The sequence below is a fragment of the Leucoraja erinacea genome, chromosome 8 (assembly GCF_028641065.1).
Source record: "Leucoraja erinacea ecotype New England chromosome 8, Leri_hhj_1, whole genome shotgun sequence".
Classification (NCBI taxonomy): Eukaryota; Metazoa; Chordata; class Chondrichthyes; order Rajiformes; family Rajidae; genus Leucoraja; species Leucoraja erinaceus.
The window spans coordinates 2,129,900-2,152,420 of NC_073384.1; the positions used below are offsets into that span (position 1 = coordinate 2,129,900).

General features: G+C 45.4%; 1 protein-coding gene across 1 annotated transcript in view; it reads right to left on the reverse strand.

The window, feature by feature from the left end:
• Positions 1–22,521, reverse strand: part of LOC129699245 (aftiphilin-like) — a 55,206-nt gene that overhangs the window by 9,644 nt on the left and 23,041 nt on the right. The window contains exons 3-7 of the mRNA XM_055638865.1: positions 18,879–19,024; positions 18,471–18,597; positions 13,889–13,945; positions 6,441–6,572; positions 5,393–5,453 (exon numbers count right to left, since the gene is read on the reverse strand). Of these exons, the coding sequence (XP_055494840.1) occupies positions 5,393–5,453; positions 6,441–6,572; positions 13,889–13,945; positions 18,471–18,597; positions 18,879–19,024 (523 nt within the window). The remainder of the gene's footprint in view (positions 1–5,392; positions 5,454–6,440; positions 6,573–13,888; positions 13,946–18,470; positions 18,598–18,878; positions 19,025–22,521) is intronic.

The following is a 22,521-nucleotide window of genomic DNA, read 5'->3' on the forward strand; positions in this document are numbered from 1 at the left end:
TGTGACCCCTGGTTCTGGACTCCCCCAACATGGGGCCCATTTTTCCTGCATCTAGCCTGTCCAATCCCTTAAGAATGTTATATGCTTCCATAAGGTCCCCTCTCATCCATCTAAATGCCAGTGATATAGTTGCCCAATGCCATAGTGCTCTTCATTTCAACACTTATTTACACGCATACAGATGTTTACAGAATGTTTTAGTCACCAACTGGAGCTGCGACAAAGCCAAGACATTTAAAACATCTGCAAGAGCCAGGTTGAGCCGCCAGCTCGGAAACATTTCATTTACACGGCCGCATGAATTAGTTACCGTCATGTGCCTTTCTGAGAACATTGAAAAGGACTGGTCTGCCCCAATAGCTGCTGACAACGTTCTACCGCTGCACGACAGAGAGCATTCTAACGTATGGCATCTCTGTGTGGTATCTCAGCTGCACGGAGGCGGAGAGGAGAGCTCTTCAGCGCGTCGTCCACAGAAGATCACCGCTACCAGCCTTGGAGGGCATCTACCACACACGGTGCCTCAGGAAGGCCGTCAGCATTCACAAAGGCTCCTCACACCCTTGTAATGAACTCTTCGAACTACTTCCCTCCGGCAGACGTTACAAGGCCTTCTACGCCCGAACCTCCAGACTCAGGAACAGCTTCTTTCCCAGAGCTATAGCTGCTCTGAACCGGCCCTGCTGAGTGCCCCCCACCCCATGAACTGTCTCCCTCGGATGGTCACGTCGCACAGACACATCTGCACTTTAGTCTATTTCGACTATTTTACTGTTGTAATGTTCTTTTTACAAACCATGTTCTCGGGGTATCTAAACCTAAATTTTAGTAGTTATGATGTCGGATGGAAGCTGCATACCAAATCTCGTTGCACTTATGTGCAATGACAATAAAATATATTATTATTATTATGAACTGATGCGCCACAATTCTGAGAACTATATTCTGCACTCTGTATCTTCCCCTTTGCTCCACCTATTGGACTGGAGTTTGAACTGATTGCATTTCTATGCAATATTATCTGATCTCTTTGGATAACTCGCAGATCAAAGCCGTTCACTGGAAATCGGTACCTGTTACAATAATAAACCTAAATCCAATTATTCCAGGGATTCACAGGAGAGGAACTAACTTTTCAATTCTAGACCATGAGGAACTTGAGTAACTAAAATTGTGGGAGTGGTTGAATTGGAGGCATGCGCAAGCGTGACCTAACGTGGTCGCTTGAGCTGTACACCCTCGCGGGGCCGGTCCCACTTCGATCGCCGGAGCCGTATGGAGTTGTGCGGAGCTGGTCCCGACATCGCGCGGGGCTTCGAAAAACTGACCGTGTTCAAAAATTCCGCGCGGCAACGGCCTGCCGGCCCGCAGCCGCATTGAGGCCGTACGCACATCTCGACGGGCATGCGCAGCGTCTCAACGCCGTACGCAGCGTCTTGAATCCGTATGTCACGCGCGAACTTCCCGCGGACTTCACTCGAACTTCACGTCAACTCGTACGGGATCACTCGACCTCCGCGCGGCCCCCGCTTCCGGTTTGGTCGCGCTTGCCGCATGCTCGTGGGACAGGCCCTATACTCTTGTGTCTATCAGCCCGGCACCATAACAACAACAGAAACAGTGAGTCAATCTTGAACAACCCAACGGTCCACAGACATCCCTTTGCTGAGAGACTCAGACAAGCTATCAACTCCAAGGTTAACACTCAACAACTTCACTATTCAGTGCAAAACTGCTTGACTGATCTGCACTCGTTCTCTTGGACTGGGTATTCATCTTTTACATCAGTGGCGCACTGTGGGGCCGAGCGTTTAGTTTAGTTTGTTATTTGTCACACGTACCGAGGTGCGGTGAAGAGCTTTTTTGTTGCATGCTAGCCAGTCGGCAAGACGACGATACATGATTACAATCGAGCCGTCCACAGTGTACAGATACAGGATAAAAGGAATAACGTTTAGTGCAAGGTAAAGTCCTAGTAAAAATAGTCCGATGAGGTAGATGGGAGGTCAGGGCTACTCTCCAGTTGGTGAGAGGACAGTTCAGTTGCCTGCCACCAACTAGAGAGTGCTGTATGGAGGATACACCGTGGCTTTAGGTTAGCTCAGCAACGTCCAACACTAACGGCAGGCACATCACTGGCACCGTCGCTGAGGATTTCCAGGCCACACTCTATCCTGATGTACACACTTCTCAGTACTTCAGACTATTGGCCAATATCCTGGAATTCTCTGCCTTACAATATTAAAGAGCATCACAAGTACTGTAACACTTCAAAGAGAAAGCATTCAAAGTCTTCAACATACCCAACTCAAATTGAGTAATTGATGTCATAAGGAATAGAATTAGGCCATTCAGCCCATCAAGTCCATACTCTGCCATTCAATCATGGCTGATCTATCTCTCTCTCCTAACCCCATTCTCCTGCCTTCTCCCCATAACCCTCGACTTGGCCAACATCGATGTCATGGCAGAACCTGCTGAAAAAGTCCAGTTAAGTCTGATTAAAGATAGTCGATGGGAGGTCAGGACTGCTGGCTAGTTGGAGAGAGGATGGTTCAGTTGCTTGCCACCAACTAGAGAGTAAAGCTGAACATGACAAATGTTCACAGTTATTGGACCTTTGTCGTGTGAATATATTAAACACAACCACAGACAAGAGTGAAGCAACTTCTGGAAAAAATGATTCATGAAACTTGGAAAGTATTTAAAAGTGAGCAGTTTAAGGTGCTCTACTTAAACTGGGAGATAAACGACTTGCGGTGGTTCAGTGCCAACTGATACGGTTTGTGTCATAGGGGAAAGTCATGTGGGCACACTTACAAGCACGGCAGGCTGCAGTTAAAGCATTCTGCCGACCTGGGATTGCTGCACTACTGCCAGAGCTCGTGCCATCCACTGGCCCAAAGAAATCAAAGGCTCAGGACAGTGGAACCTCCATTAGCTTGAGATTCGGTACCCATGTAGATAGGGCAAGCCAGTGTGGGGATGATGAGCAAAACGGGGGCAAGACATACTTCAACATGCAGGTTAATATAGGTTATTACAGGGCCTGTCCCAGGAGCATGCGACTCCATGCGGCAAGCGCGACCTAAATCCCGCAGCCGTCTCGACTCCGTTGAGTGAGTGACGTGAAGTTCGAGCGAAGTCCGTCGAGGCGGTGCGCACGGCCTCAATGCGGCTGCGGGCCGGCAGGCACGATGCCGTGCGGAATTTTTGAACACGGTCAGTTTTTCGGAGCCCCGCGCGATGTCGGGACCAGCTCTGCACAACTCCATACGGCTCCGGCGATCGAAGTGGGACCGGCCCCGCGAGGCCGTACGGCTCAAGCGACCACGTTAGGTCGCGCTTGCTGCATGCAGGCGCATGCTGGTGGAACCGGCCCTTTAGGTCGCGCTTGCCGCATGGAGTTGCATGCTGGTGGGACAGGCCCTTTACAGCCATTCAACGGTTTTAACATGAATAAAGCAACTTCTAATTAATAAAGCAACTTGCTTTACAATTACTTACACTCCAAGACTAATAAAGCAGACTTTTAATGTTGTTAATAAAGATGAACCAATTGCTCCAATGAAACAGCTACCCCCCACCACCAAAATAAATCCCATTGTATGGAATAACATTTTCAGCTTTACACTTAAAATGGCTGATGAATAATTTTCAAGCAGAAAGACCCAATAGTAAGATAAGCAGGTAGACTTGACTGTAGTTCATGGTTTAACACAATGGCAGGCGCATCCAGACTTTCTTTCTAGGTTTAGACAAGGAATCTGCTGGTTGGCCTTTGGCCTGGAACACGTTAACCCTTGGGTTCAGTAAGATGGAAATTATCATTCTATTTTACCCCTGCTAACTATACACTCGTTTTAGATTTTATTTACGTGGACTTGGGAAATGTGTGTGTTCTCACACCTGGCTGCGTACAACATGACACTCCGTATTGAAGGGAGTAAAGATCTATTGATAGAGGCACTGCCAATTTCGCATCCACTTCATATCTAAACAAGCCAAACGCGTAGTTTTACATACAGGACTGTACCAATATGCTAGTGTAAATGCGCAAGATATGTTGAGCACCAGTTGACATTCACACAGCAATATTTCAGCAATCTATAGTTAGAGACCTCATTCCATCATTTGCAGGACACTATTCTTTGTGAAAATAGGTCAGAAAATAGGGTAGAGATACAAATCGTGACGTGCCAATTTCAAGAGGGTAATACTGTGTTTTCTACTTTTTACTTTCAACGCGTGCAAGCATAATAATGTTTCTGCACTTGTCCGTGCTCCAATGGGTTTTTCTACATGAATCATCTCAAGATGATCCTGACTTTGGTGCGCAGACACTGGTTAAAAAGCACATAACATCTTCAAAGGTAGACAAAAATGCTGGAGAAACTCAGCGGGTGCAGCAGCATCTATGGAGCGAAGGAAATAGGCAACGTTTCATAGAAACATCGAAACATAGAAAATAGGTGCAGGAGTAGGCCATTCGGCCCTTCGAGCCTGCACCGCCATTCAATATGATCATGGCTGATCATCCAACTCAGTATCCCGTTCCTGCCTTCTCTCCATACCCCCTGATCCCTTTAGCCACAAGGGCCACATCTAACTCCCTCTTAAATATAGCCAATGAACTGTGGCCTCAACTACCTTCTACGGCAGAGAATTCCAGAGATTCACCACTCTCTGTGTGAAAAAGGTTTTCCTCATCTCGGTCCTAACAGATTTCCCCCTTATCCTTAAACTGTGACCCCTTGTTCTGGACTTCCCCAACATCGGGAACAATCTTCCTGCATCTAGCCTGTCCAACCCCTTAAGTCGGGCCGAAACCCAATGGGAAATAGGCAACGTTTCGGGCCGAAACCCGGAAGGGTTTCGGCCCGAAACGTTGCCCATTTCCTTTGCTCCATAGATGCTGCTGCATCTGCTGAGTTTCTCCAGCATTTTTGTCTACCTTTGATTTTCCAGCATCTGCAGTTCCTTCTTAAACATAAAATTTTCAAGTGGACATTAACTAGAATTACATCAAAATGCAAATCCTCAATCATAAATGGAATCATTTGTTAAACTAGCTGTTTTAAATATTGCAATTGAGCACATTAATGTCATCTTGTAACTTTAATATAATGATAAAACATATTGCCAAAAGCAGCCAATAGACTCAAAAGTGCACCAACAGCCTTCTAATGCTCACCTAGTCTTATATACTTTTGTGTCGATTGCTTATGTAATTAAGACCAGCATTAATCAGCAAGGCTAAAAGAAAGCCTGGATTTCCACAATGTGAAAGATATGGAAAGAAGGAAAACAAATCAGCAGAAAGAAGTCTGTCTGAACGTGGTAGCTTTCTTAACTCTAGCTCTGGTGCTAGAGGCTCTACGCAGGGACGTACCATCAAGAGGATTAGTAAGGCCACTGCTACTCCAGTCAAACTGGACAGGCGGGACGTGATCCTAGGGAGAGAGGAAAACATTACATTACACTGCAACTCTCGAGTCCAATACCGGGAGAAAAATCTCTTCAGCTGCGAAATCAACCCAAAGCACTTGTGTCGAGCATCTCTTAACGCGGCAGCAATCAAACCATTACTAAAGTTTACCTTTAACTCGACCAAAGCTGCTCAAGAAAGCAGTGAAAGAAAGATCACTGATAACTCAACTCAATCCAGATAAATCAATGAGCCCAAATACAGGTCAGGTGCAAGGAGAGTTAACCAATTTCCATCGGGGAATAGGACCCGTGTTAAGGGCTAACATCCAGATTCCGGTTCCTCATCAGGCAGCAAGCTTTTGCTGGAAGTAACCACACACCCATCACAGTCTCCTTACTCCCCACTAATCCATCTGATCTCAAACTGCTGAGTCATGAAAAGCTTCCATCAAATGGTGCATCTCACAGATGCCACACAACGTACCTTCTCTGCATCCATCCTCCTTACTTTAAGAAGCTGTAAAATGAACCAAGGACTTGCCCACAAAGACAGCAAAGCTTGGTAGTCATTGAGCAAAAGGATAGTTACAAGCTATGCACCACCACTATCTGCAGGTTCCCAGTCAAGTCACACACCATCATCCGAACTTGAAACACCTTCATTGTTGCTAGGTGTGTAAATCCGGTAATCCTTATCCAACAGTACTATTGGACCTCCTTCACCAAAGCAGTGCAGCAGTTGAAACTAGAAGATCACCATCGCCACCCCAAAGATGACTAAGAATGGATGACAAATGCTTACCTTGCTAGAGTCACCCTGATCCCAGTGAATGAATTCAACTGGGAAGTGGAACAATGCTAGCTGGCCCTTTGGCCAAAACCAATAGTGCAAACGTGTATGATTCTACAATGATGTTTTCCTCTCTTCCCCAACCAATTGGTCAATACACAAGCAGGAGAAGAGAAAGAGAGATCCCTTGTTGAGAGTGCAAACGGAAGTCGTTCATTACCTGGGTTTCATCACATGTAGAAGTGTTCATCTCAGACGCTGAAACACTTGCAGTTGGAGTCTGACCTATTGAAGCTATCTTCTCTGCAGCTGATATTGGCTTGACTGGTTCTTTGGTGGGTTCTAACATACCCTGAAATAAGCAATAAATTCGACTTAAAGCATATGCCGAAAACAGTTCACTTTGTATGCCAGTGGGATAAGGCAGTAGCAGTACGAATATAGTTGCTCATGAACTCAAACCTATTTCAATTGATGGAAACATCTGTGCAACCCCCACATGAGAACCCATTTCAGCTAAATATAGTCACTGAATTTACCTTTGACATATTTATAAAATAAGCAAAATTCATTGGTGACTAATGCAACTTACACAAGCACAAAAAGGGATAATACCAAGCAGGTCAATCTGAATTAGTTTAGTTACATAGATACATAGACAATAGTTGCATTAGTAGGCCATTCGGCCCTTCGAGCCAGCACCGCCATTCAATGTGATCATGGCTGATTATCTACAATCAGTACCCCGTTCCTGCTTTCTCCCCATACCCCTTGATTGTGCTAGCCCCAAGAGCTCGATCCAACTCTCTCTTGAAAGCATCCAGAAAATTGGCCTCCACTGCCTTCTGAGGCAGAGAATTCCACAGATTTACAACTCTCTGGGTGAAAAAGTTTTTCCTCATCTCCGTTCTAAATGGGCTACCCCTTATTCTTAAACTGTGGCCCCTGGTTCTGGACTCTGCCAACATCGGGAACATGTTTCCTGCAGCTAGCGTGTCCAATCCCTTAATAAATTGATGTGTTTCTACAAGATCCCCTCTCATCCTTCTAAATTCCAGTGAATACAAGCCCAGTCGCTCCATTCTTTCATCTGTTTTGACTGTTTTACTGTTCTTTTTATAAATCATGTTTCTCAGGGTATCTAAATCTAAATGTTGTTAGTTGTTTAAGTTATGACATCGGATGGAAGCTGCATACCAAATATATTATTATTATTATCATAATATGACAGTCCCGCCATCCTTATGAACCTACTCTGCACTCGCTCAATAGCAAGAATGTCCTTCCTCAAATTAGGAGATACAGCGTGGAAACTGGCCCTTCGAGTCCGCACCGATCAGCGATCCTCACACACTAACATTATCCTACACAGACTGGGGACAATTTACACTTAAACCAAGCCAATTAACCCACAATCCTGTAGGTCTTGAGTGCAGGAGGAAAGCGGAGATCCCGGAGACAACCCACGCGGTCACAGGGAAGAAAGTACAAACGCCATACAGACAGCACCCGTAGTCGGTATCGAACCCTGGTCTCTGGCGGTGCAAGTGCTGTAAGGCAGCAACTCTACCGCTGCGCAACTGTGCCACCCAATTAGTGACCCCAAAAACAATTAACCCGACACACAAATGCATTCTCGTTTTAATTAGAACAATGTGTTGCTGGAATCAAGTATACAGTGCCCTCCATAATGTTTGGGACATAGACCAATCATTTATGTATTTGCCTCTGTACTCCACAATTTGACATTTGTAATAGAAAAATAATCACATGTGGTTAAAGTGCACATTGTCAGATTTTAATAAAAGCCAATTTTACACATTTTGGATCAGCTGTGTTTATACATAGTCCCCCCCCCCCCATTTCAGGGCACCATAATGTTTGGGACCCATGGCTTCACGGGTGTTTGTAAGTGCTCAGGTGTGTTTAATTGCCACCTTAATGCAGGGACAAGAGAGTTCTCAGCACCTAGTCTTTCCCCCAGTCTTTGGAAACTTTTATTGCTGTTTATCAACGAGGACCAAAGTTATGCCAATGAAAGTCAAAGAAGACTGATGTGAGAAACAAGAATAAAACTGTAGAGACATCAGCCAAACCTTAGATTAAATCAACAGTTTGGAACATCATTAAGAAGAAAGAGAGCCCTGGTGAGCTTAGTAATCGCAAAGGGACTGGCAGGCCAAAGAAGGCCTCCACAGCTGATGACAGAAGAATTCTCTCTATAATAAAGAAAAATCCACAAACACCTGTTCGATAGATCAGAAACACTCTTCAGGAGTCAGGTGTGGATTAGTCAATGACCACTGTCCGCAGAGGACTTCATGAACAGAAATACACAGGCTACACTGCAAGATGCAAACCACTGGTTAGCCGCAAAAATAGGATGGCCAGATTACAGTTTGACAAGAAGTACTTAAAAGGGCAAACACAGTTCTGGCAAAAGGTCTTGTGGACAGATGAGATGAAGATTAACTTATTGTATTTCCCGGCAATGAAGACGCTATTTTGTTTACCCAAAAATAAGACACGAACATTTACCTGCGTCTTGGAGGCCGACGGTTAGGTTGTTAGCCAAGAAAGGTACTTGGCTATCCCTCATTGCTGGCAGCTGATGGGAAGCGGCTGTTAAAGGGCAGTGCTGCTGGGGGGAGGGGGAAGAGTTCCTTTCACAGCGTGTGAGGAGTCTAGCCCGGGTCAACACAACCTGGGCGGCACATAGTAGTAAACTTGGCTGGGCCGCCAGGGGTAAAGTTGCGGGGAGGGGGAGGGCAAGGGCGTTGAGAAGGGGGGGGGGGGGGGTCGGGGGGGTCAGGGATCATGCCAGCAACTCACTCAGTAGCTTGGGTGGCTGCGAGCGGCCCGCCGGGACCGGACAGCGGAACCAGCCGCTACCTCACCGCCTTCTGCCGGCCTGCCCGCCAGCCAGCCACAGTGTCCTTCTGCACAGGTGCAACTGGTGGAGGTGGTCGTTGGCGGGTCGCTACTGGGCGGAAGGCTGGCTGCTCTGTCCCGGGCTCTCACTCTCCTCGTTATGTGATCTCCCTGAGCCGGGAAGTCTCCATCCCTCACACCTGGTGCGGTTAAGGGACAGACGTTTAGGGGTAACATGAGGGGGAACTTCTTTACTCAGAGAGTGGTAGCGGTGTGGAATGAGCTTCCAGTGGAAGTGGTGGAGGCAGATTCGTTGGTATAATTTAAAAATAAATTGGATAGGCATATGGATGAGAAGGGAATGGAGGGTTATGGTATGAGTGCAGGCAGGTGGGACTAAGGGAAAAAAGTTGTGTTGGCACGGACTTGTAGGGCCGAGATGGCCTGTTTCCGTGCTGTAATTGTTATATGGTGCGTCTTCATTGCCGGGCTATACAGTATATCAGAGTGCTGGCAAGGTATGGTAAAGTATGGAGGAGAGAAGGAACTGCCCAAGATCCAAAGCATATCACCTCATCTGTGAAACATGGTGGTGAGGTTGTTATGGCCTGGGCATGTATGGCTGCTGAAGGTACTGGCTCACTTATCTTCATTGATGATACAACTGCTGGTGGTAGTAGCGTAATGAATTCTAAAGTGTATAGACACATCCTATCTGCTCAAGTTCAAACAAATGCCAAAACTCATTGGCCGGCAGTTCATGCTACAGCAAGACAATGATCCCAAACATACTGCTAAAGCAACAAAGTGTTTTTTCAAAGCTAAAAAATGGTCAATTCTTGAGTGGCCAAGTCAATCACCTGATCTGAACCCAATTGAGCATGCCTTTTATATGCTGAAGAGAAAACTGAAGGGGACAAGCCCCCAAAACAAGCATAAGCTAAAGATGGCTGGAATACAGTGTTAAAGAGGGAACTGCAGATGCTGGAGAATCGAAGGTTACACAGAAAAGCTGGAGAAACTCAGCGGGTGCAGCAGCATCTATGGAGCGAAGGAAATAGGCAACGTTTCGGGCCGAAACCCTTCTTCAGACTGATCAGGGGTGGGGGTGGGTGGGGACAAGAAAGGGAAAAGGAGGAGTAGCCGGAAGGCTGGAGGGTGGGAGGAGACAGCAGGGGAGCTGAGGAAGGGGAGGAGACAGCAAGGACTAACAGAATTGGGAGAAGTCGATGTTCATGCCCCCGGGGTGCAGACTCCCCAAACGGAATATGAGGTGCTGTTCCTCCAATTTCCGGTGCTGCTCGCTGTGGCCATGGAGGAGACCCAGGACAGAGAGGTCGGAGACGGAGTGGGAGGGGGAGTTGAAGTGCTGAGCCACCGGGGGGGCAGCTAGGTTATTGCGGACCGAGCGGAGGTGTTCGGCGAAACGATCGCCCAACCTCCGCTTGGTCTCACCGATATAGATCTGCTGACATCTAGAGCAGCGGACGCAATAGATGAGGTTGGAAGAGATGCAGGTAAACCTCTGTCGCACCTGGAACGATTGCTTGGGTCCCTGAAAGGAGTTGAGGGGGGAGGTAAAGGGACAAGTGTTGCATCTGCTGCGGCCGCAAGGGAAAGTGCCCGGGGAGGGGGTGGACCGAGAGGGAAGGGAAGAATTGACAAGGGAGTTATGGAGGGAGCGGTCTTTGCGGAAGGCAGATATGGGGGGAGATGGGAAGATGTGGCCAGTAGTGGGGTCACGTTGGAGGTGGCGAAACTGACGGAGGATTATTTTTTGTATGTGATGGCTGGTGGGGTGAAAGGTGAGGACTAGGGGGACTCGGCCCTTGTTGCGAGTGCGGGGATGGGGAGAGAGAGCAGTGTTGCGGGGTATGGAAGAGACCCTGGTGCGAGCCTCATTTATGGTGGAGGAGGGGAACCCCCGTTCCCTGAATAGTGAGGACATTTCAGATGTCCTGGTGTGGAACGCCTCATCCGTGGAGCAGATACGGCGTAGACGGAGGAATTGGGAGTAGGGGATGGAGTCCTTACAGGAAGCAGGGTGGGAAGAAGTGTAGTCCAGATAGCCATGGGAGTCAGTGGGTTTATAGTGTATGTCGGTTAGAAGTCTATCACCTGCAATGGAGATAGTGAGGTCAAGGAATGGTAGGGAAGTGTCAGAGATGGTCCAGGTGTATTTCAGTGCCGGGTGGAAATTAGTGGTGAAGTGGATGAAGTCAGTCAGTTGTGTGCGGGTGCAGGAGGTGGCACCAAAGCAGTCGTCGATGGCTGGAATACAGGCCTGGCAGAGCATCACCAGAGAAGACACCCAGCAACTGGTGATGTCGATGAATCGCAGACTTCAAGCAGTCATTGCATGCAAAGGATATGCAACAAAATACTAAACATGACTACTTTCATTTACATGACATTGCTGTGTCCCAAACATTATGGTGCCCTGAAATGGGGGGGACTATGTATAAACACTGCTGTAATTTCTACATGGTGAAACCCAAATGTATAAAAGTGGCCTTTATTAAAATCTGACATTGTGCACTTTAACCACATGTGATTTTCTCCATTACAAATCTCAAATTTGTAATTGAGGCAAATAAATAAATTAGGGGTCTTTGTCCCAAACATTATGGAGAGCACTGTATTATTGGAACCAACAAACATAAAATGAAGCAATTAATCTTGTCGTTTTGTCACTTTTTAAAAATGGCTTTCTTAATTTGCAGCAAATGTACAGAAGTGTTACGTTGAATATTTCCAGATTGGTGCCTGCAGCAATTAAATTCACTAGGTTAGTTTTGTTAGTTTTAGAGATACCGCACAGAAACGGGCCCTCCGGCCAACCAAGTCCGCATCAACCAGCGATCGATCCCCGCATGCTTGCACTAATCTACACACACTGGGGACAATTAACATTTACACCAAGCCAATGAGCCTACAAACCTGCAAAACTTTGGAGTGAGGGAGGAAACCGAAGATTTTGGAGAAAACCCACGCAGGTCACGGGGAGAAGGTACAAACTCCGTACAGACAGCACACGTGGTCAGGATGGAACCCGGATCAGACAGTAAGACAGTAGCTCTACCGCTACGCCACCGTGCCGCCATCACTTCTATCATAAGTTTCTATAAGATCCCCCCTCAATCTTCTAAATTCTAGCGAGCACAAGCCGAGTCTATCCAGTCTTTCTTCATATGAAAGTCCTGACATCCCAGGAATCAGTCTGGTGAACCTTCTCTGTACTGTTGTGAAGTATTAAAATGGTGGGGCACAAACAAGGATCAACCAGAAAAATCACATCATGAAAAAGTAACCTCAACAGCTTCACTTGTAAAATTTGTCTTTCAAGATCAGAAATTGTTTAGCTGCAATAATCTACAACACGTTTAAAAACTTCTGATTTCCAATTCCTGCTGCAGACTTTGGACTTTGTGTAATTAAAATACACAATGAAAATAATATGGCCATTGTAGTCTTCATACCTATGTGTTACGATTGTGTTTATAATTTGTTTGGTTGTTTTGTTGTTTGTCTTTTGCACAAAAGTCCGCGAGCATTTCCACTTTCATTTCACTGCACATCTCGTATGTGTATGTGACAAATAAACTTGACTTGACTTGACTATTTATGAATGCTACGTAAGCAGATATCCAAAGACTGCCATCACAACTGCACAGGTGTCAGGAACATGGTTTCAATGCTACCGAGATATGGATTTCCATACTTCACTGCCCACTTGCACATCTGAAGAAGCTGCTGGTTTAGTAACAATGATAAGTACCTCTATATCTATCTACAACTAGGGAACGGTCCCGGAGCTACTACCTGCCTCATTGGAGACCCTTGGAATATTTTTTAATCGGACTTTACACTCAACATTATTCAAGCTATTACCTTTACCCTGAATCTGCACACTGTGGACGGCTTGATTGTAATCATGTATAGTAGTCTCGCCTCGGACTGGATAGCACGCAACAGAAGCTTTTCACTGCACCTCGGTACGTGTGACAATAAACTGAACTAAGTACCTGCAGCCCCACCAGCATCAATAAAATACGATTCACATCAATGTTTGCAAAAAATATAGTTGTGTATTTGTTCAAGAAGGAACTGCAGATGCTGGAAAACCGAAGGTACACAAAAATGCTGGAGAAACTCAGCGGGTGCAGCAGCATCTACGGAGCGAAGGAAATAGGCAACGTTTCGGGTCGAAACCCTTCCGGGTTTCGGCCCGAAACGTTACCTATTTCCTTCCGGGTTTCGGGCCGAAACGTTGCCTATTTCCTTCTCTCCATAGATGCTGCTGCTGCACCCGCTGAGCTTCTCCAGCATTTTTGTGTACCTTATAGTTGTGCATTTGATGTTCAAGAAGTTAAACTCAGTTACAAAATACCACGGGCGGTAGAGTTGCTGCCTCACAGTGCCAGAGACCTGGGTTCCATCCTGACCACGGGTGCTGTCTGTACGGAGTTTGTACGTTCTCCCCGTGACCTTTTCATTTCACTGCACATCTGGTATGTGTATGTGACGAATAAACTTGACTTGACTTGTGTGGGTTTTCTCTTGAGATCTCCGGTTTCCAATCCACACTCCAAAGACCTACATGTTTGTAGGTTAATTGGTTTGGTGGAAATGTAAATTGTCCCTAGTGTGTGTGTAGGACGGTGCTTAATCTGCGGGGATCGCTTGTCGGCGCGGACTTGGTGGGCTGAAGGGCCTGTTTCTGCGCTGTATCTCGAAAACTAAAAACTAAGAAACTAAATAAATGCGAGTAAAACGTTGATATAAATTTGAACTTACCAGACCAGATGCATAAGCAGGAACTATAACTGGCTGCTTCCTCTGTCCAGTAAACAACTTTTGAAACAGAAAAAAAAGATATTGGCATAATTTACAATTGCACTAAAATAGCACGTTAATTATCCTGAATCTGATGATTTTGATGAATAAGTCATTTACTCATTCTAAAGTGCTATAAAACACAGGTATTTCAGAAATAGAAGCCATGTTGTATAAAATACCAATTTGCATTCTTTAAAAAGTCCTGTCACATGGGCTTGGTGGGTGGTAATTTCCTTCTACTGCATGCTGAAAATGGAAGTGAGAGTCATCGACAGTACAGCACAGAAACACACTCCTTGGCCCACCTGGTCCATGCTGAACAAGGTGGCATAATGGGTTAGTGCTATGAGCCTGCGTTTGGTCCATATCCCTCCAAACTCTTCCTATCCCACCTACTCTCTCCCCTCTACTCTCTTGCCTTGCCCCCTCCTCCCCTCCCTCTCTCTCCCCCCCCCTCCCCCCCCCCGTGTGTGTGGGGGGTGGTTAGTGTACATGTGAAGCCGCAGCACCCTCCCCCAACCACGAGTTGGGGGAACAGACCCAGCGGGTCTGCACTCGGCCTAGTGTCTTTTAAAAGCCGTAATTACATCCAGTTCTATAGGATCTTCTGGCAGTTCGATCCAGGTACTGACTACCTTCCGAGTGGAAAGGTTACACCTGAGGTCCCTCTTAAATCTCTCCGTTCTCACTTCAAGCCTGTGCCCTCTAGTTTAGGAACCTTCTACCCTGGGAATAAGACCGAGTGCTCACTTTATTCATGACCCTCATGATCTTGTACACATCAACAAGGTCACACCCCTCAGCCTCCAATGCTCTAAAGAAAAAAGTCCCAGCCTATCTCCCTGCAACCCTAGCCCACAAACCCAGGTAACATTCTGGTGAAACTCGTGTGAACCTTTTCCAACTTGTGTCATTATCAAACTTGAGACTTCACAGTGGCATTCTGAGCTACACATACCTACAAGCCTCAAGGGCATTTCAGTTGATTAGTAGAAGACTGTTCTAATGTAATTTGGTTAGGCCATATTTGGAATATTGTGTGCAGTTCTGGTCACCTCATTACAAGAAGTATGTGGTGGCTTTGGAAAAGACATACGAGAGATTTACTAGAATTTTGTCTGCCTGGATTAGGGGATTTTAGCTGCAAGGAGATATTGGACACACTCGTACAGGAAAGAACTGCAGATGCTGGTTTAAATTGAAGATAGACACAAAAAGCTGGAGTAACTCAGCAGGACAGGCAGCATCTCTGGAGAGAAGGAATGGGTAACGTTTCGGGTCGAGACCCTTCTTCAGACTTTGACGTTTTTTTGGGAACGCCGGAGGTTGCAGGAACACCCAATAGAAGTATATAAAATTATGAGAGGCACAGATAGGGTAGACAGTCAGAATCTTTTCCCCACTAAAGAAAAGTCACATACGAGAGGGCATCACTTTAAGGTGAGTGGGGCAAGGTTTAAAGGAGATTTGCGGGACAAGTTTTTTTTTTTAAAACAGTGTGGCGAGTGTCTATAATGCATTGCTAGGGGTGATCGTTGAGGCAGATACGATAGGACTAAAGGAATCAAGGGATATGGGGAGAAAGCCGGAACGGGGTACTGATTTTTAAATGATCAGCCATGATCACATTGAATGGTGGTGCTGGCTCGAAGGGCCGAATGGCCTACTCCTGCACCTATGTTTCTATGATAATGGCATTGAAGAGATTTTTGGATCGGCACATGGACATAGAAACATAGAAAATAGGTGCAGGAGTAGGCCATTCGGCCCTTCGAGCCTGCACCGCCATTCAATATGACCATGGCTGATTGTCCAACTCAGTATCCTGTACCTGCCTTCTCTCCATACCCCCTGATCCCTTTAGCCACATCTAACTCCCTCTTAAATATAGCCAATGAACTGGCCTCAACGACCTTCTGTGGCAGAAAATTCCAGAGATTCACCACTCTCTGTGTGAAAAATTATTTTCTCATCTCGGTCGTAAAATACTTCCCCCTTATCCTTAAACTGTGACCCCTTGTTCTGGACATCCCCAACATCAGGAACAATCTTCCTGCATCTAGCCTGTCCAACCCCTTAAGAATTTTGTAAGTTTCTATAAGATACCCCCTCAATCTTCTAAATTCAAGCGAGTACAAAGCGAGTCTATCCAGTGTTTCTTCATGTGAAAGTCCTGACATCCCAGGAATCAGTATGCTAGGAATGGAGTGATATCGATGATGCGCAGGTAGATAAGGGCTGGTCTGGGCATCATGCTGGGCACAGGTATTGTGGGCGAGAGCCTGTCCCTGTGCTGGTCTTTGTTCAGGCAGGTATAAGAGTACTCGCAAAGAACGAGACGATTGTTCTCTCGTTGTTGGTAATGGAACATTGCTGCTGCAGAATGACTCATGTGAATGAAGAAAGTGAACAATGGATCAGGTGAAATTCAACTGCTTGAACAGCAGGAGCTCCACACACACACACACACACCTCATTTGTCTTTGCTTAACATAAGCTACAGTGCCCTCCATAATGTTTGGGACAAAGACCCATCAATAATTTATTTGCCCCTTTACTCCACAATTTGAGATTTGTAATAGAAAAAAAAATCACATGTGGTTAAAGTGCACACTGTCAGATTTTAATAAAGGCCATTTTTATACATTTTGTTTTCACCATGTAGAAATTACAGCAGTGTTTATACATAGTCCCCCCCCCATTTCAGGGCACCATAATGTTTGGGCCACAGCAATGTCATGTAAATGAAAGTAGTCATGTTTAGTATTTTGTTGCATATCCTTTGCGTGCAATGACTGCTTGAAGTCTGCGATTCATGGACATCACCAGCTGCTGGGTGTCTTATCTGGTGATGCTCTGCCAGGCCTGTATTGCAGCCATCTTTAGCTTATGCTTGTTTTGGGGGCTTGTCCCCTTCAGTTTTCGCTTCAGCATATAAAAGGCATGCTCAATTGGATTCAGATCAGATTCAGATTCAGATTCAATTTTAATTGTCATTGTCAGTGTACAGTACAGAGACAACGAAATGCATTAAGATCAGGTGATTGACGGCCACTCAAGAATTGACCATTTTTTAGCTTTGAAAAACTCCTTTGTTGCTTAAAGGGCCTGTCCCACTTGGTGATTTTTACAGCGACTGCTGGCATCATTGACTGGCGTATCAGGGTCGCCGAAAGATTTTGAACATTTCAAAATCTAGCGGCGACAAAACAATGTTGCAACACTTGAGGAAACACCGTGCGTCAATACATCATGGTTTATTTCGGTGACCTGATACATCAGTCAATGATGTCGACAGTCGCCGAGTGCGACGGGCCCTTTAGCAGTATGTTTGGGATCATTGTCTTGCTGTAGAATGAACCACCGGCCAACGAGTTTTGAGGCATTTGTTTGAACTTGAGCAGATAGGATGTGTCTATACACTTTAGAATTCATTACGCTACTGCCATCAGCAGTTGTGTCAACAATGAAGATAAGTGAGCCAGTACCTTCAGCAGCCATACATGTTCAGCACTTAACATCCCCACCACTGTGTTACGCAGATGAGGTGGTATGCTTTGGATCTTGGGCAGTTCCTTCTCTCCTCCATACTTTGCTCTTGCCATCACTCTGATATAAGTTAATCTTTGTCTCATTTGTCCACAAGTCCTTTTTCCAGAACTGCGTTTGCTCTTTTAAGTACTTCTTGTCAAACTGTAACCTGCCCATCCTATTTTTGCAGCTAACCAGTGATTTGCATCTTGCAGTACAGCCTCTGTATTTCTGTTCAAAAAGACTTCTGCAGACAGTGGTCATTGACAAATCCACACCCGACTCCTGAAGAGGGTTTCTGATCTGTCGGACACGTGTTTGGGGATTTTTCTTTATTATAGAGAGAATTCTTTTGCCATCAGCTGTGGAGGTCTTACTTGGTCTGCCAGTCCCTTTGCAATTAATAAGCTCACCAGTGGTTGCTTTCTTCCAGACAGTTGATTTTCTAAAGCCTAACGTTTGGCTGATGTCTCTAACAGTTTTATTTGTGTTTCTCGGTCTCATAATGGCTTCTTCGACTTTCATTGGCACAACTTTTGTCCTCATGTTGATAAACATCAATGAAAGTTTCCAAAGGTGATGGAGAGACTAGAGGAAAGACTAGGTGCTGAGAGCTCTCTTATACCTGCATTAAGGAGGCAATTAAACACACCTGAGCAATTACAAACACCTGTGAAGCCATGCGTCCCAAACATTATGGTGCCCTGAAATGGGGGGACTATGTATAAACACAGCTGTAATTTCTACATGGCGAAACCAAAATGTATAAAAAATGGCCTTTAATAAAACCTGACAATGGGCACTTTATCCACGTGTGATTTTTTTTCTGTTACAAATCTAAAATTCTGGAGTACAGAGGCAAATAAATAAATGATGTGTCATTGACCCAAACATTATGGAGGGCACTGTATTTGCACAAGAACAATAGGTTCCACGCAATCCATAACACAGGCCATGCATAACACAGTGAACAAACACACAGCCCCCTCCCACACACATCAGCACTTACTATGTTTCGGGTATCAATTCCCAGGGAGATGAGCAGCTTTTTGTTGCTATGGGATCCACCCCACTGGTACCTCAGGCCATGAGCATCTTCCACATCCTGCAGCTCCGTCCACACGGCCAATAACTCCCTAGACAACCAGAAGCAAGCAGAGCACTCTTCACAATAACACATCACTCAGCATTTTAACTATTGCTTTGCTTAAATACAATTTATAATTTTACCCAATTTAGCTTTTTTTTTTTTGCTATATTACAGGAATATTTTGGGATGTCACGTGCAATTCTGAAACAATCAGCTCAGTTTCAACAATACAATAAATCACTTTCAATACACACTTAAGATGACAATTTCCTTTTCACGACATTGAGATCAGTAATTCTCTGTCTCGCGTTCTGTATGCAGCCTTACCCGTTGCTTGGCTTGACCTCCTCGCTCTTCCCCAATCCGGTCTGCAGAACCTGTCTCAGAGTAGAGACTTCCTCATTGACCTCTAGTACTGGCAGTGAAGCAAAACACGTTTGGAATATCCGACCCAGGCGGTTTAGCAGATGCACCTTTATTAAACAGGCAACAGCAAACAACAGTTTTAATCATTTTTTTCAGTTCTAACTATGTTGAAACAAAATGAGTGAAGTCAATGAAAACAAGTCCCATAGTTGACTTGCAGAAGCAAAGCTTTAATGTGCGGCGTTTGCTCACACATTGTTCCATTCCAATCAAATCTATCCTCCACTCAGTATCCCCTCTACCAACAGTGCGAGGACAATTCCAACAGGTGGAGAGGCTGAACTACAATGTGTCTGCATCTCTAGTTAACACTGCGTCCAATACCGCATGGCAGACACAAGTGGTCAAGGAAGGGACCACCCACTGATGAGATGTTTTCAAGAACCCAAAAAGTAACCAAGCATTGAAACCATCTGCAGAACCTTGCGCCCACCAGCACTACCAAAAAATACCTTTGCAGGGCTCTTACTTAACGTTTTTTTCCCTGTTGCCAGCCGGGCAACCTTGGCAGCTTTCTAGGTTGCCAAATGACAGTTTAGGTGGTCATTTAAGATGGCTTGCATGACGCGTGTGATAATGTGCTTGGCTGAAGTGCGTAGTTACCAGTCAGAATTATGCTCAATGAAGTATTCACATATTATTTCTGCTTCAAATAAAGTCACAAACTAAACATATTCACCAATCAAGACATGATATGCAGCAAAATTATAATACAGTCTCAACTCAACAGTTCTCCCACAGACTTCTGTCTCTGCCTCTTCCTTTCTTCTTCCCGCTCCCCACCCCTCCCGACATCAGTCTGAAGAAGGGTCTCGACCCAAAACGTTGCCTATTTTCTTCGCTCCATAGATGCTGCCTCACCCGGAGTTTCTCCAGCATTTTTGTCTACCCATTCACACAAGTTCTGTTATCCCACTTTCCTCACCCACTCCCTACACATTAGGGGCAATTTTACAGAGACAATTTAAACTACAAAGCCAATGCGTCTTGGGGATGTGGGAGGAAACTCACATGCTTGCAGGGAGAATGTGTAAATTCAACACAGACAGTGTCCGAAGACAGGATCGAACACAGATCCCTGGCATGTGACGCAAAAAGTTTACCAGCTGTGCCAATATATTTTGTTTTCCAACACAAAAAATTAAATGTTGATAACTTTGGTTACTAAAAAAAAAAAAACGATCCATTTTCAGTCTTAAATTTCGAAGTGACGCTACGTACACCTTTACAGCTACTGTATGTTTTAATTCAGTTCAAAACGATGGGGCAGTACATTGGCCATAAAGTTGCTGCCTAAAAGTGCCAGAGTCCCGGAATTGATCCTGAATATGGGTGCTGCCTGTATGGAGTTTGCTCCTTTTCCCTTTGATCGCATGGGTTTTCTCAGGGTGCGCTTGTTTCTTTCCACATTCCAAAGGTGTGCAGAAATCAACCTTTTTCAGACCCAACCCAAAACGTAATATTTTCCTTTTGTCCAGAGGTTCTGTCTGATCTGTTAAGTTACTCCAGCTTTTTGTGTCTATCTTCAGTTTAAACCAGCATCTGCAGTTCCTTCCTACACACACGATACTATACAATAGAATTTTATTAATCCCAGGAGGGAAATTGCTGGCTGCTCCATGGAGTTCCCCCACACAATTAAAGCATAGAATAGTCTTCACCCTACCATAGGTACCCAACCAGACACAACTACATTTCAGGTAGCTTTTTTTTCCACCCCCCCAAGAACTCTTTTTTGCTTGTCCAAGTCAAGAGTCAAGAGAGTTTTATTGTCAGGTAGCCAAAAACGCTGGAGAAACTCAGCGGGTGCAGCAGCATCTATGGAGCGAAGGGAATAGGCAACGTTTCGGGCCGAAACCCTTCTTCAGACCCTTCTTCAGAGTTTTATTGTCATGTGTCCCAGATAGGGCAATGAAATTCTTGCTTTCTGCAGCACAACAGAACATGTAAACATAATACAGAACAGGAGATAAAAGTTCAGTGTGTCTATATACCATAGACCATATATATACACAATAAATAAACAGATAAAATGCAACAGGCTGTTATTTTTCAGAGTTTGGAGTTTGGTGGTGGTGGGCCCACCAGTTTAAATTCCATTCCGAATATTTTTGGAGGACCAGGAAACCAAGAAGCAAGAGTTACTCCAGGGAGTTACTCCAGCTCCAGGGAATGATTCTGCGTTGGTCTTCAGCGGTCACGATGATGCGGCGACCGGACAGCAATGGCGGCCAGATCTCCCACAATGCAAAGGGAGAGAGAAAGTGGCCGACGCCGACCAGTTGCCGTGGTTGTGCGCATGTGCAAGGGGAGGATGTGCAGGCCGTGGCAGCACGCATGTACAAGGCGGCCTGCCCTGCCGTGCCGAGTGGAGACCGGAGAGCCGAGAGTCAAGAGTCAAGAGCCAGACACGGATGGCGGGCGGAGACGGAGAATGACAGAGAGAGAGGTAGAGAGGGGGCCCGCTCAGAATTAAACGATACGTGTCCCGGGTGCTTGCCAAGCCAGGCAAAAATGGCATGGCTTTTAGGTTTTCCGGCAGGACTGTAGGTTGCCATTGGCACCCGGGCAACCACTAATTTCGAGCCCTGTATCTGGACACACTGATCTGTTCTGTATTTATGCCTACAATGTTCTGTTGTGCTGCCACAAGCAAGAATTTAATTGTCCTATCTGGGACACATGACAATAAACTCACTTGACTTGACTCTAACCCCCATATTCAGTCTGAAGAACAGTCCCAATCTGAAACGGCACCTATCCATATCCTCCAGAGATGTTGACTGACCCGCTGAGTTACTCCAGCACTTTGTGTCTTTTTTTTAAACCATTGAAGTACAATTCATTATCATGCAGGGTTCACTGACCAGAAATTCAACTGAACAAACGATGCATAATGTGGGTACAAGAGCAGGCCTAAGGCATCCTGCAACAAACAGATTAGCTCCTGGCATCCCAATATATGTTCACAAACTACCTAAAATGCAAGTACAGTGATTGAATACTCTCCTTTTGCTTGAGCGAGTTAAAGTTAAATTAAAGTTTGACACCAAGATAAATGTTTAAATTCTGCAATGCTTAAATCGTTTTTTGAGTTTGCTGTCTGTTAATAATTCAGTAATGGAAAAGTAACCTTGCTGTTCAACAATAAAGGTCAATGTGCACAAAGAGGACACAAACATACACTATGCTGCTCTAGTAACTCTATGCATCAAGTTGTTTCCAAGTCCAGGTATATTTGTCTTCAATACTACAAGCTGTTGCAATCAATAACGTACACAACATAGATCACAAATCCTGGCTCTGCAACATATTCATAGCAAAAGTATAGGAGCAGGAAGGTTCTACTGCAGTTGTACAGGGACTTGGTGAGACCACACCTGGAGTATTGCGTGCAGTTTTGGTCTCCTAATCTGAGGAAAGACATTCTTGCCATAGAGGGAGTACAGAGAAGATTCACCAGACTGATTCCTGGGATGGCAGGACTTTCATATGAAGAAAGACTGGATAGTCTCAGCTTGTACTCGCTAAAATTTAGAAGATT